Raw genomic sequence first — 14194 nt, forward strand, 5'->3', positions numbered from 1 at the left:
TTTTAACTGTTTGTTTTAGTAATGGGGGGGTCCCAAGGTCCATCTGTGGCTTTAAAACCCATGTTGAAGGGATAGGATGACCGCAGTGTAATCCAGTCCCATACTCCATAGTTGACCAGGCTGGTTTGATGTCATGTTGGGTTCTCTTACACCAAACAACACTTGACGGATTAGAACTAGTTTAGAAATAAAATCAAGAGAAAAATCAAGGTTGCTGCAGAGTGATCATTGGTCAATGATCGATTCATAGCTCCATGCCTATGAGTACTTAATGGATAAGATTTTCGTCTAATCGTTCATGATTCACTCCTCATCAAATTATAGAACAATTTCGGCCCAAAGAACTTCCCCTGAAATTAAAAAATAGCAAAAAATCCCCAATACCACCCCAAGTCTATAAATACTCCATGCCTTGGCCATTTGAAGGGGGTTAGACTCTTGTTTGGTTAGACCCTTTGTTATACAATTGTGTTAAAGAGAGAGTGACAGCCTAAAGTGTGCATGCTGACAGACACAAGCCCTTGAATTGTATCGAAAAAAGCGTTACACATTTGATTTTCATCATTGCCCATCATCACCATCATTTGAGCTTTATCCCGACTATTTTGGGTTGGCTATATAAATTATGTTTCACCATTTTGCTTTATCAGGATTAATGATAGGGATGTGGCAAAAACTTTTCACTGGCTGCCAACCTATCTCAACCCTCCTCATTTCTCAATTGGACTCAGTCCTGGGAAAGTTGGATTTGGATTTGGTATTCTAACCTAAGGGGTAAAATTTAGTGTTCAAAGTGACAAGGAGCAGGGTTTGACAAAGTTTTAAGGCCAAAGGGGATCAAATCCCTAATTGTGATCAAACTTTACACTGCTCTCCCCAAGCCCAACAACCAAAAAAAAAAAAAGAACAGAAGAAAAAAATAAAAAGACAACCATAGGTGAAAATTGAGGCAGAGAGGCACAAGCTTGCAGGAATATTTTTAGTGTTCCTCTTCTTTTTTTTAAATCTTTACTGCTTGTTGTACTAATTACATGTATTTCCCTTATTGTACTGATTATATGTATTTCCCTTACCAAAGCACAATGTAATGGAAATCAACAGGTTGCCTATAAATATCTAGAGTTAGTCCATGGTAAAACCCCTGGATCTGTTGTTAAAGACTCATAAAATCAGTGATAAAAAACAATCTATAAGCTCACTACAATTCCAACCGAAATCACCATGATCTTACCAAACTTTCCATATTCAGTTGTGATCGTGAGTCAATTCGTGCAAGAGCCGAGGCAACTCACATAGATGCAGTAGTGAATATTGAGGTATTTAAAGACACCCATTGATATAGATCTGTTTTATGGGCACCAAATTCCTACCAAGCTACTAGGTTAATATGATGTGGACTCAAGTAAGTCAACTAAGCAATCATTGGTAATAGTTTCAGTATGGGATTTGGACGTGTATCATGGGCAAGCAAGAAGCAACCAATTGTAAGATCATCAACAGAAACTGAATATAGAGCTGCAATGAAACCCCAGGGCAAAGTATATGGTTGACCCAAATGCTTTAGGAGAATCGATGGATTAGAATGTCCGAAATCACATCGACAACATCTGTTCAATAATTTTGCCATGAAATCAAACTTTCGTGCACGTACGACGCAGATTGAAGTGCACTATCACAATGTTCGTGAGAATTTGTTCACCGAAGAAGTTGATATATATACCAACAAACAAACAAATGGTTAATAGCTTCACTAAAGTACCGAATCGAGAGAAAATAGCAAAAAGTAAACCACAAATGCTAGATCAACTTTGTAATAAAGGATGATGTTTAAATGTGACATTACTAGATTCAGTATGATAAGTTCAAGGATTAGATTAAGCTGTTATCAAGTTAGATAAGAAATTCCTTGAATTTGAAAATATGGTGAAGAACATGGAATCCCATCAGATTAGGTTAGAGGTTCTGCTGTTTTGATGGGTCAAAAGTCCTCTAGGGTTCATCTCTATGTTAGAGTTATCTTTCCATAGGTTTCAATAAAAAGGTGATGCGAGTGGGAAGGGATTGATGAGAAGTATTCTGTGAGAAGAAGAGTTGGAGCCTCTTAGGAAAATAGTTCAGAGATAGAAAATAGGAAAAGCCACGGTGCTCCAAAGTGGCCTGTGAAAGATGCCACCGCGCCTAGGGAGACCGTCTAGAGCGAAAGAAAGCTTGTTAAGAGAAGCCGTGGCTAAGATTTGATATCCCCTCCCCTCTAAGCATGGCCACAGTTCATCATAAATAAAATCACATTTTCATTAAAAGTAAAACAACATTGCCGTACGAGAGATTCTATGGCGATGACAGACTACATTCAATAAATACAATCTTTTGTTTGAATTTTTGTACTATGATTACATCAACACCCCCATGAGGTGAAACAACCAGGCCGCAACACACTTGCAAGAGTAGCCTTTCTTGAAACTGGAACAGAAATATACACACAATGCAGAGCAAAAGGTCAGAGGAAACGCACGACGACACATGAGATATCGTCTTTGCTTTTTCTGTTCAAAGCTGCCTCTGTGAGATGCTTAGCTGCAGCCTGCGCATCCTTCACAGATCGAATTGAATCTACTGCTTCCTGGTTTGTCATAACCTTAATATAGCAAAAAACACAAGCCGTGGACATGAGAGAGAGATAACAGGATAGCCCAAAGAATCATCACCTCCTTGTTTACATGGTGCCTGAGACGTGTACTACAGAAGTAGAGAAATATGATCCATGGAACGAAATAGATAATGCCTCTGAAAACACCATAGTTGGATCACTTTCATGGATCACGACTCCCAACTTTGGGGATGCAATTGGCTCAACTAGCAACCAAATTATAAACAAAATTGGGTACTATGATCTAACTCCGGAACTGTCTAGGAAAGTCTAAAAAGGTTGATGCCCTTGGATTGAACGGGAACTGTGTTTTTTGGAGGGGTACATATCTAGGTGTAACTCAAAAAGTCTTTTTTTTTTTTCATGTTGAAATTAGTCATCAGGTGATTCCTAACATTGGTCATCTAACGAATCCTCCTATGGGGTGCTTTGCCAAAGTGAGCAAGTGCAAGTGCACAGTTAACTTGCTTTTGTAGAACGCTACCTGATCTTGGTAACACACATAGGGGTGCATGCGTGCGTACACACACGTTTGTGAGTTAGAGAGAGAGAGTTTCTCCAACCTTCCATAGATATATATAGGGCAGTGATTTCATGCAATGGTTGTATCATAGTATAACGCAACCACATTTCTAGAAAATTATATTTGAGGTATTTGTATGACCCAAAATTTTACTCACTCACTCTCTTCATCCCCAATAATCAATCTAAAAAAAAAAAACTAATTTGCACCCTATATATGGTCGAAATGAATCCCCTCCAACAATGAATCTAGACCGTCAATTTGATGAATTTCAAAATCTAGGCCTTTATGAATTCAAAATCATTTTTTTCTTTTTTAATATTGTTAATCTAATGAAAATAAAGCTATCCAAAAAATTTTTTTTTTAAAAAAAGATCATTCTATGGCCTCAATCTAAACATCTCACCAAAATGGGCGGCCTATGTTAATTGGGCTAAATAAACACTTTCTAGGTTGCATTTTCGAATTTTTCTTTTTTGTGATTGTTCGTTAGAATGAAAAGAGTATATGTTTCAAAATTAGGATAAAAAAAATATCCGTAACATGATTTTTGAAGGTTGTTGCATCATAGTACTATACAACCGTTGTATGAAATCATTGCCCATATATATATATATATATATATATATGTGAGAGAGAGAGAGAGTTTTCTTTCCAACCAACCTTCCATAGACCATCACTTGCCAAGATGAGAAACTCCGTATCAGGCTCAATGATCTCCACCACAACATGTGGTTCAGAACTGACATGAGCTTTCAAGCTTCTGTCCCCAAATGCCCTGGCTACCGCCAACTGCCCATCAACACGAGGAACATCACCTGTCCCAAGCAATATGAAGACCATTAACTCAATAAGAGCTTTGTAATTATAAACTAAAGAAAGATGACATAAGGAAGAGTCAAGGAAAATGTTTTGAAAATGTTTTGGGCATCTTTAATTCAAAACTTCCTAACCACAAGGCAAAATACAATTCAAAAGATCATGACCAAATTGTATAACCAGAAGAGGCGATCCCAGAATAAGAAGCTTGCAGTACCTGGGAGGTTTGATACAAAGCCACCTTTCTTCTCAATGGCCTCACGCTCTTTGTTTGGTTCATGGTCAACAGATAGCTGTTTAGCCACACCATTTCTGCTAACAACTGCCCGTGAATCACCGACATTCGCTATGACTAGCTTCTCACAATTCATTAGTATGGCAGTGACAGCAGTTGAACCTCCACTTCCCAAATCGACCACTTTCTCCAATATCTTATCATCAGTTATTTCGTACGCTTTCTTTATTGCATTCTCTGTGTGTGTCCAAAAGTCTTGCTGCTTGCAAAAGATGTGCAAGTTACATTCATGTCCTGAGAACCTTTCTAGAAATTCACACGTTTTGATGACATAATCATAGCAGAAATTTTTCTTGTTCTCGTTGGGTGTCTAATTTTGCGTCAAACTTTTACTTTTTCTTTTCTTTGGTTTCGGCTTTTTCCAAATGGAGAATTAAATCCTTGAGACCACGAGTTAATTGGCCTATCCAAACATTATGGATAAAGAGTCACCCAAACAGTAATTGCCTGTATTTGTTTTTAGCATTTTTACAACTTCTCACATCTTGTCATATATGCCCAGAACCTGCAAACGTGGATTTCATATGAATGGCTTTCCTTGTCAAGAAAAGTTTAGGATGTCCTAAAACTTCAGTGACAATTATCTCAGATAAATTGAAATCATCTTTATCTTATCGTGATACCATGAGAGATGAACTATTTAAATTTCTACCCAATTGCAACTATTTCAACACAAGATCATGATCTTGTGTTTTTGGTATTGAAAAAATTGAATCAAAAGATACGGGTAAGGTAATTAATGTTCATCTCTCATGTGTCATTTGATAAATTTCCCTTTTACTAATCTGAAATATTCTTCATTTTTTATTAGTTCTTCCTATAAAGGGTATCGACACCCCATTTGTAAACTAAAAATAAAAATAAAAATAAAAACGACGATGAATTTTAGCCCTCTTCAATCTGAGCTGTTGAAAGTTGCTTGAGCACCCTTCGAGCGTCCACATGGTGTGGAACGTAGACCACACCCATCTTAAAATATCTCATTATTATCATGATAAAAACCTTGATTCATTATAACATACATTTACTCTGAAAGAAAATCTAGCAATTGAATTTGAGAAAAAGCATTTCATTTACCTAAAAATGGCTCAAAAAAATACCAATGGGGCAAATGAGAAACAATTTGCAAAAAACAGTTAATCGGCATGTAAGTCAAAGCTACTAAGATAGATGAACATTAAAGGAAGCTACTAATCAAGTCCAATTTTAGGTGAAGCATGAGACTGAAGTGAAAAGGTTTTCCTCTGAGCTCATGAGCATATCATTTTGTGTTCTCATTTATTTGGAGTCACTGACTCATATATAGGGGCTTCACTTATATTCTGTCTTTGCATGTCATTTCTAAAGAATATAAACAAATAAATAATGGAAATAAGTCAAAACATTGTACCTGCTTCAGAATGTTATCAAACAAGTTGGACTGCAAGTAATTTGGCACATCATGACCCAAATGGCCATCGAAAATTGCAAATAAGCCCAACTCAGTATCCTTTACTTTACGGAATTGGGCCACCACATAATCCTCCATGGCATGCCTAGCCTTGCCCTTAACCAAGTGAAATCCATGAGTGACATGCCTACACAGCTTGCTCTTCCCCTTTCCTGTGTCTGATGTTGATGGGCAGAAACCTGCTGCTGCCTAAAAAGATCACAAAACCCCATATTCAGTAATGTCATGATCAGGTATGATAGTTCAATCAAATTAAAATCTAAAAGGAAACATTCCCAAAAAAAATGAGAACTTCTAAATTTTGTAATGGAAACATATAATATGATTCATTTGAATAATGAAATTATAAAACTTCAGCTCATCCGTGCTATCACCATGCAATGGAAGATGAAGGGTGACATGATGGATCCAGTCATGGCATACACAATCTCTCTATCAATGCCCATTTCATTGAGCTTGTTAATATCCCAATGGACTACAGTTTACATAGTCCACACTACGATTTACATAGTCCAATGGGAAATAGCATACTTCTGCAGTGGTAATCTCAAATGTTTTTCATGACAGAATAGGAAGACAAAGGTACCGTCACACCAGTTCTGTAGTTATTTCCCTGTTATTTACAGTTGGTGAAACAGGTTGATCATCACTCCTCTTTGAGATGATAATAAATCATTATATCTTCTGTTGAATTTCCAGCAGATCTTGATCACTCTTTATTTAGTCTCAATAGTTTCCAGGCTTTCATCTTTAATGGTTTTCCAACCGGCAGAGCCATTTACCAACCAGAGGGAGATCAATTACCCTCAGTAACTACCCATTGTATGAGTAGCAGAAATGCCGAAGTCCATGGACCAACTATCTATCACATAAGTGATCGAATACTAGCAGTCATGTTGTCTGCTCAAGAAGAATCCAAGTAGCTAGTAGGTGATCGACCAGCAATCAAGTTTAGAGCTTCACTAGTTTTGCATGTCATCCCAGGAATAATCAGAAAAGGAAAATGTCATTGTTTTTTTATCAAAGAAACTAAGTTAACTACCTGCACTCCCGAATATTGGCTTCGTCCCTTAAAAAGAAACCTGCCTGAATTCCCTTCCTGTGGACCTGCCTGAATTCCCCTCCCGTGGACCCAGCCCAAATAAATTAGTTTCTAATCAGGAATGAAAAAGTACATGTGAATAATATATACCACTCATTTGGAGCACACATTCATTGGGGCACCCTCTATCAATTCTCAAGATGGGCAGAGGAGATGAACTGCAGTCCATGGTGACAGTCTGGAAAAGAAACTAGGACTCGTCATCACCATCCCTCTTGAAAACACACAGCAGATTCCAGATGATTATAACATAGCATGCATAGGACCATTAGGTATTATTTCCCATAAGGAATTCTCTCTATGTATGGTCTAAGAAGAGATGGTAGCCATGAAAGTCCTAATGGATATGTGTCCACCATATGGCCCAATAGTTCGGTATTAATTGCAATGTTTCATTGACCACCATTCCCCAAAGATGCGAAGTTTGCAAACATGTTATCGAGAGGTTTTCAGACCCATTGGGGTTGTGACCATTCAAGAGAAAAATGAAGCTTAGTTCATGAAAGCACTATACGCATATAGATCTCTGAAATTTCTCCGAAGAAAGCAAGTAAAACAAATCTTACGCCAAGCAATCATGTGCCGAAAAGAAAAAATAGCACAGGGATGGAGAACTAATCTAAGAACAAGCCAAGAGAAAACAAATGGAAGATGGGGCATCTGTCAAAATGAATATGTATCATGGGAAGCGCAAGTCAAGGAAACAACTAATCACTCTTTTCGGGAATGAAACTCAGATTATTCGAAGCAACAGAGTGTACATGCCAATACAATCATGGTCCCAAATGTAAAAGCCTCCCTCAGCATGTGAGTTAGCTATACTACTCTTCCAATTTACCACTACTCATCTATTTTACTAATTAGTTACTACTCAAATTTACTAATCAAGTTCCCTTATTGACTAATTAGGCAGGAAAATTCACCAGTCCACCACGTGTTTTAAAGTTTAACTTCACAGCTTTCTCCATTCTTGGGCATGTAAGAGCCAGTAATCTCGCCATGAATGTGTCTAGACACCTGTTCATCCCTATGATGGATTTCGGATCCAAAGTTTTACAGGTCGACTATATTTTGGATGTTCACATGCGACATGGTGAGAGTGGAACAACTATAAACCACATTCTTGAATGTTCACATGCAACATGGTGAGAGTCTTTTCTTGTCAATGATCTCAACAATAACGATCATGAATCTGAAAAAACTATGAACTTCAAAAGCAGGGTATTTTGGAACTCTAATTGCGCCGCCCATTTTATTCCTTCAAACCATTATATCTGCACTATTTTTTAGTGCTGCAAATGGAGAGACCTAAGGCCAAATGCATTTCTGGTAGTTTAAAATATGTTTCACGTTCTAAATCCATAAAAAACCACAGCAGACTCCTGCATCCGAAGGCGCCAAAATTTGTAATAAACTTAAATCACATGCCAAGAGTTAGAAAGGGACGCTCCAATAAAAATGTAACTCTTCTATGAACACCAATTCATGTTTATTTTTGCTAATCATCACTAGACATTAATATCTATTTCTAGCATCAATGTCCATCGGTACTCACTAACTGTCAATTTAAAAACCAACGGAACACATTTGTCAGGTTATGGTAATCACTTCTAAGCCCTGACAGGTAAGAAGTAGCAGTGTACTACGAGCATGGGGTTTGTTCCCCAATACCAAACAAGGGTTTATCTAAGCAGATGCGCTGAAAGTCCATTAGAGATACACAAATGCCACGAACGGCGAGTTCAGCTTATGATCACAACTGATCAGATCACTACCTTTATGTTGCGGAGAAATGATCAGATCATTCCCTTTATTTTCAGAAGAAAATACACCATGAGCAGGCACAAAACCAACTCATTCCACAGAGAATTTGTGGGAAGCAACTCTATCTAATGACAATTCCGGGACATACATAATTGAATTTCATGAGAGACGCCAACACAATATAATCAAACGCAGTACATAAAAGAAGAGGAAGTGATCCAATTCTCATGATTCCGGTCACCCATTTTCTCTGTTACTATGAAATTGAAATTTACCAAAGATTTACAACAATACCGAACAGAGGGACATAAGAAAGACTAAAACGTTCAAATTATTAGAGTGAGAAAAAACACAGAATTTCAAGAGAGAAAGGATAAAGGAAAACCAGATAGCGCAAGTAACCAAATAAAGAGGCGAGAGAGAGAGAGAGGACCTTCATCTTGTGCAAGATTTCTCTTCCAGTCATGATCACCTGGCGCTTTTAGACACCCAAACACAAAATAAGAAGAAACACAGAGACAGGCGGAGGGCTCTCGGTTTTGTAAGTGTTGTACCGCCGACTCGTTCAAGGCACGGACCGTGCCATGGTGGGCGTCACGCGTTCACGGTTCCTTTTTACGCACGTGAGATATCCTCTTTTTCTATGCGTAATTCAGCGGTTACAACCCGTTCTCTCTTTCTCACTGCTCAGGTGCTACAGGCGCCTCCTATTTGGTCGCACTTGGGAACAGGGACCCGGGACCCGAGACCCGACCCTGTTTTGGGTACGGTCACATGTTGGGTCTGGGTATAGTAGATTAGACCTGATTTGTGTTTGGGTCGGTGTTGGATCTAGATGGGAGTTTGGGTCTAAGTTCAGGTCCAAGTAGTTTCTCTTTTTGTTTTTTGAATTAAATATATCTTTTTAAGTCTAGGTTTGGGGACTTTGGACCTGATTGGGTTTGGGTTTGGGTCTGGGTCTGAATCCCGGTCCAGGTACTATAGTTTATTTTTGGGTCCAGCTGAACCTGAACCTGACCCAACCTATTGCTACCCTTACTATCCTCTCCTCATAAGTTTCTTTTTCTCTCTCCTATCATGGCAATGGGCAGGGTGGTTCAGGCCTGATTAGCTCCACCCTAAAACATTAGGGCTAGGGCTGCAAGATCTGGCCGTAGGTGCCATGGCCATAACGGGCCAGTATTTTTCTTTGCAATTTTTTTTTTAAAAAAAATTCTTTAGCCTGGATAATTAGGGCAGGGCCTCTTTTAGTGGTCCAAGCTGGCAGGGCTGGGCAGGGCACTGTAAGTATTCTTACTACCGTTTTTTTTTTTTTTTGTTTTTTTTTTTTTTTGGATAATTCAATACGGAAGATAGTCCCTTACCTATTTTTTTTAAAAAATATTACCTCGATGGTGTAAGTAAAAATGAAAACCTGGTGAGTAAGGGGGGTGGGGGGGTGGGGGTGTGTTTCTACAGTCCGTTTCCCAATCTACGACTTTAAAAGGATGGAAGTTTAATTTTTTCTACGTTTAGTTTTCCATGAAATGAATTGACCATTTCATTTAAGACCCGTGGGCCGTTGATAAATAACTTTCACTTTTGGATTGTATGAGGACCTTGTTTATGTACACATGACTTTGTCTTGGTCAGCAACACACTTTAACACCAATGTATGACGTGTCGGTTTTGTTGGAGAACAAAAATAGTATAAATGGAGATGAGTGTTTTATTTTCTATCTTGTATTTTCTTTTCTTTTTTAAATCTTTTTGGATAAGAAAAATACTCTTATAGCGATTCCTATTTCTAGGATACTATTTTTGGTTACATAATTAGCATGAAAAAGGCCTTTTAGAATTTCTTAATGAATTTCTTTTTGAGAAAGTATAAAATGAGACTAGTTACCTTTGATACAATTTGATCACATTAGTCATGACCATTGGATGTGCAATTGAGTGGTTACAATTATTCCATTGACCAAACTCAAACTTCAAAAAAAAAAAATTGAACTTTGTGATACATCCAAGCTATCAAATTTGACATCAAATAGTTGTAAGAAATTGTGACTACTTTGTATCAAAAGTAAATGGTTTCATTGTATACAATCCATTTTCTTTTCATCCTAATTCATATCTCTTCTCCATGATAAATTATTTATTTCAATCAATATTTTGATCGACATAGAAGGGGTTTTCAACAATATTTTGTTTGGCAACTTTATCATTGGGATATATAACAAACTAAGGACATATGCAAGTAAAGAGATTTTAGATGTGCATTTAGAAATATATAAAAAAAAGGGATTAGGCAAATTGAATTGAAAAATAAGAATGTTGAGAAATTTAAAATTCACTCTCTTATTACCATTAAATTTATCATATTTAATTTTATAACTTTTAATTAAACTATTTTCATAATAATAGGTGCCGTTTGTTTAAACTATTTTCTAGTGAAATTTTTGAGGTAGGCTCAAATTTGATTGCTTAGAGCCTCGGCTCTATATAAACTTTTCTCTAATATTATTTACCTATTTCGTTGCTATATTGTTGAAATGGGCATTCTTACACAAGAGGATTTCCTATTTTAACTCGAATAGGGCACTGTTCTTCGTATTTTGGTGGGAAGTATTGTCTTTATATTTAACAAATAATTTATATTTAAGGAATTTTTTTGAGGAATTACTAATTTCAAATGGAGCTGTGAAATTATTATTATTTTTGTAGAAATTACTTTTTTTTGTTCTGCACAGGCATTCCTATTTAAGGAAAAAGAAACGAAAACTAAAGGAAAACAAATTGAGTCAACATAAATGGTCAAAATTCACCTCCCTCTTTTTATCCTTTTGTACTATAATTTCAAAAAACTATCTTACCAAATTTTTTTTATTGAAGGAGAATTATCAAAATACCTATAAGATCACATATTAAACAATACCCTTTCGGAACTATCCAACTCAAGACTATTTGTTATTTATGGGTATTTTGAAATTAAATAAAAAAAATATGACAAATGTTGAAATTGTCAACCTCTTATAGGTAATCCGATAATTTCGTCTCTATTGAAAGTAACATATGACAAGTTGATGGGCATAAATTTGTAATTTTTTTTGGGATTTTATGCAATGAGACTATTTACTTTGATACAAAGTGGTTACAAATCCTTACAACCATTTGATATATGAAATTTGATAGCTTGGATGCGTCACGAAATTCAAAAAAAATTGTTTTGAAGGTTGAACTTGGTCAATGGATATTTTTTTTTATTACCAATATCCGAATTTTTTATTAATAGAAAAGGCTACCCAAATGGGATTACATCATTTGAGATAGATAGAGAGGGTAAAGACACACCCCCTTTGACAAAGGAATCAGCTAAATAGTTTGTTTCCCTAAAAACATGTAGAAAAGAAGCATAATGCCCTAACAAGAAGTCGAGAATTTGAAGCCAATGAGATTTAAGTTCCCAAGGAACCCTAATCTCTGTTTTGCACCATTTAAGTGCATTATGCAAATCTCCCTATATAATACATGGTCTTCCCCCAAATTAGCTCCAAAAAATTTTAAACTTTGTATAAGAGCTGTCATTGCAGCAAAATTAGCCGTGACTTCACCAATCGGACCTACATATGTGAGAAAGATAAGATCATTGGAGTCACAAATCACTCCTCTTACACCTGCCAGCCCAAGATTACCGTGTGAACTACTATCAAAGTTTAACTTAAGCATAGAAAGAGGAGGTGGACCCCAAACACTTCTTGATCTATTTCGAGCTGGACCCAACGAGATTAAGTTGTGAAGCTGAATCACAACATCCACCTCTGATATGCCCCACCCTTGCACTCAACTAGCACCATAAGGAGTGCTTGATTTTGAAAAGGACCTTGGGCAATCTTTCTCAACATTTGGCAACCTAGGTATGAAAATACTTGTTACAATACCTAACACATTTTGAGGTTAAAGGCATATTAATATCCAATTTCACATCCAATGGTCAATATTATTGTGATCACCTTGTATCAAAAGTATATCGTCTCATTCTATACTTTTTCCTTTTTTTTTTGTTCAATGTAATTTGTACTTAACTATGAAAAAAAAAAAAATGAAAAAAAAATTTAATTTTGCATTTTAAGTGGTCAAATTGCTTATGCAAGTTGCATCTCAAGTTGCACACTTTTGAATTCAAAGAAAATCTCTCTCTCTATCTCTCTCTCTCTCTCTCTCTCTAAAAGATTGTAGTTATCCGCTCAAGCCATAACGATCCTTCAGTGCCGTAATCAACATTTTATACCCCGCCACCACCTATCCCTGATTTGGTAATAATGCAATCCGCCGCCACCACTGATCCCGCTCAACCTTTCTTTTACTTGTCTTTTTTAATAAAGTTAACTTTGCATTAATAATACAAGGAGAAAGTTTATATAAAGGCGTTAATTTTATAGCGCAGAGGAATGGTATGCCATGAATATTAATAAAAGGGTGCACTTGGCATACGCAAGCATCCGTAGGTGTAGAGGTAATGTGCACTTTCAAATTTTATGATGGTATATAATTTTGATGTAAAATGTTCTTAGGATCATCTCGAATCTATTTTTATATTTAATTATGAAATTTTAAATTTAAAAAATGGTTAAAATCAAGTAGATCTATAAACATATGAAAATCTTGAAAATTGACGGTATAGATAATATATTGTAAAATGCACTATTTCTGATACTTTAAATCTTTTTATTTTTCATGGTCATACATCTCGATGTGATCAATTAAAGGGTTTTTTAACATTAAAACGACCTTTTTTTATGGATTTTTTAGGTGCATTTGTAATTCTACACTACCAAGTTGCATCCTTTTACAAACTTTTTCCCTAATAAAAAAAAAAGAAATTATTTCACGCTGGCTAGACCGCATTCCTACATATGTGGTCTAGAAAGTGTAAAGCATCCATCTTAAAGATGGATGCAAGCATGTGTTCCATCTAAAAATAATGGAAACTAACGAGCAAAATGCTTTTTCACATAAATTATTATTTATAGTTTTTAATTTTTTTTTATATTTATGATATCTATATTAGAGATTACATGTCCTTAAAAATTAAGTCTTATAATCCATCTCAAAATTAGATTTATTAAGAGATATGCATTTCTACATAAGCGGGCTTGGCTGCATTGAAACCGGGTCCATAAAAAAAATGAATATTCTGATTTGGAAAAGCATTCCAATTGATCATCTCAAGATGTACTTATATGAAAAAGTAGAGAATTTCAAGGCCTAAAAAGGCACATCTTATAATAAATCATCTAGACCATCAATTTTTCAAGATTTTCAAGTATTTGTAGATCTGCTTGATTTGTAACATTTACGAAGTTTTAAACTTTATAATCATGCGTGAAATAGATTTTCAGATCATTATTAAAGTTTTTTACACCAAAATTATATCGTTCAACAAGGTTTGGAGGTGAGTCTTACTTTGAGTGCTTAAAGTTAAGTTTTGCAGTCCCATAAGGTCTAGGCTTTATGAAAACAAAATAAAGCCCCACTTCAAATCCTCGTCCTAAAAGCATTTTTGGCAACGGAAATCTTCGTGATGGTTCTAAAATCAACTTTCAATACTAACAATG

The 14194-nt window shown here is 36.1% G+C and overlaps 1 protein-coding gene across 2 annotated transcripts; it reads right to left on the reverse strand.

Annotated features, from left to right (window-relative positions):
* Positions 1 to 2271: 2271 nt before the first annotated feature.
* LOC18445050 (Protein phosphatase 2C family protein) lies at positions 2272 to 9109 on the reverse strand. 2 transcript variants are annotated; one of them, XM_006855197.4, is made up of 5 exons: positions 9034 to 9109; positions 5675 to 5923; positions 4207 to 4483; positions 3834 to 3988; positions 2272 to 2635 (listed from the first exon to the last, which is right to left on the reverse strand). In XM_006855197.4, the coding sequence occupies exons 1-5, from the start codon at positions 9064 to 9066 to the stop codon at positions 2498 to 2500; spliced, it is 852 nt and encodes a 283-aa protein (XP_006855259.1). In that variant the 5' UTR covers positions 9067 to 9109; the 3' UTR covers positions 2272 to 2497. The 2 variants fall into 2 exon arrangements, with proteins under 2 accessions (XP_006855259.1, XP_011627353.1); XM_011629051.3 differs by having other exon boundaries at positions 2272 to 2784.
* Between the last annotated feature and the right edge of the window lie 5085 nt (positions 9110 to 14194).

Source organism: Amborella trichopoda, chromosome 2, assembly GCF_054954075.1.
Source record: "Amborella trichopoda isolate Santa Cruz 75 chromosome 2, AtrichopodaSantaCruz75HAP2 v2.0, whole genome shotgun sequence".
Taxonomy (NCBI): Eukaryota; Viridiplantae; Streptophyta; class Magnoliopsida; order Amborellales; family Amborellaceae; genus Amborella; species Amborella trichopoda.

What these genes read in the sequence shown, in the direction of transcription:
- LOC18445050 (XM_006855197.4), bottom strand. Translation starts at nt 9,066, where the DNA reads ATGACTGGAAGAGAAATCTTGCACAAGATGAAG. An exon ending in AAATCTTGCACAAGATGAAG is followed by an intron (nt 5,924 to 9,033) that starts GTCCTCTCTCTC and finishes TGATCTTTTTAG; the next exon opens with GCAGCAGCAGGTTTCTGCCC. An exon ending in CAAGTGATGGTCTATGGAAG is followed by an intron (nt 2,636 to 3,833) that starts GTTGGTTGGAAA and finishes TGCTATATTAAG; the next exon opens with GTTATGACAAACCAGGAAGC.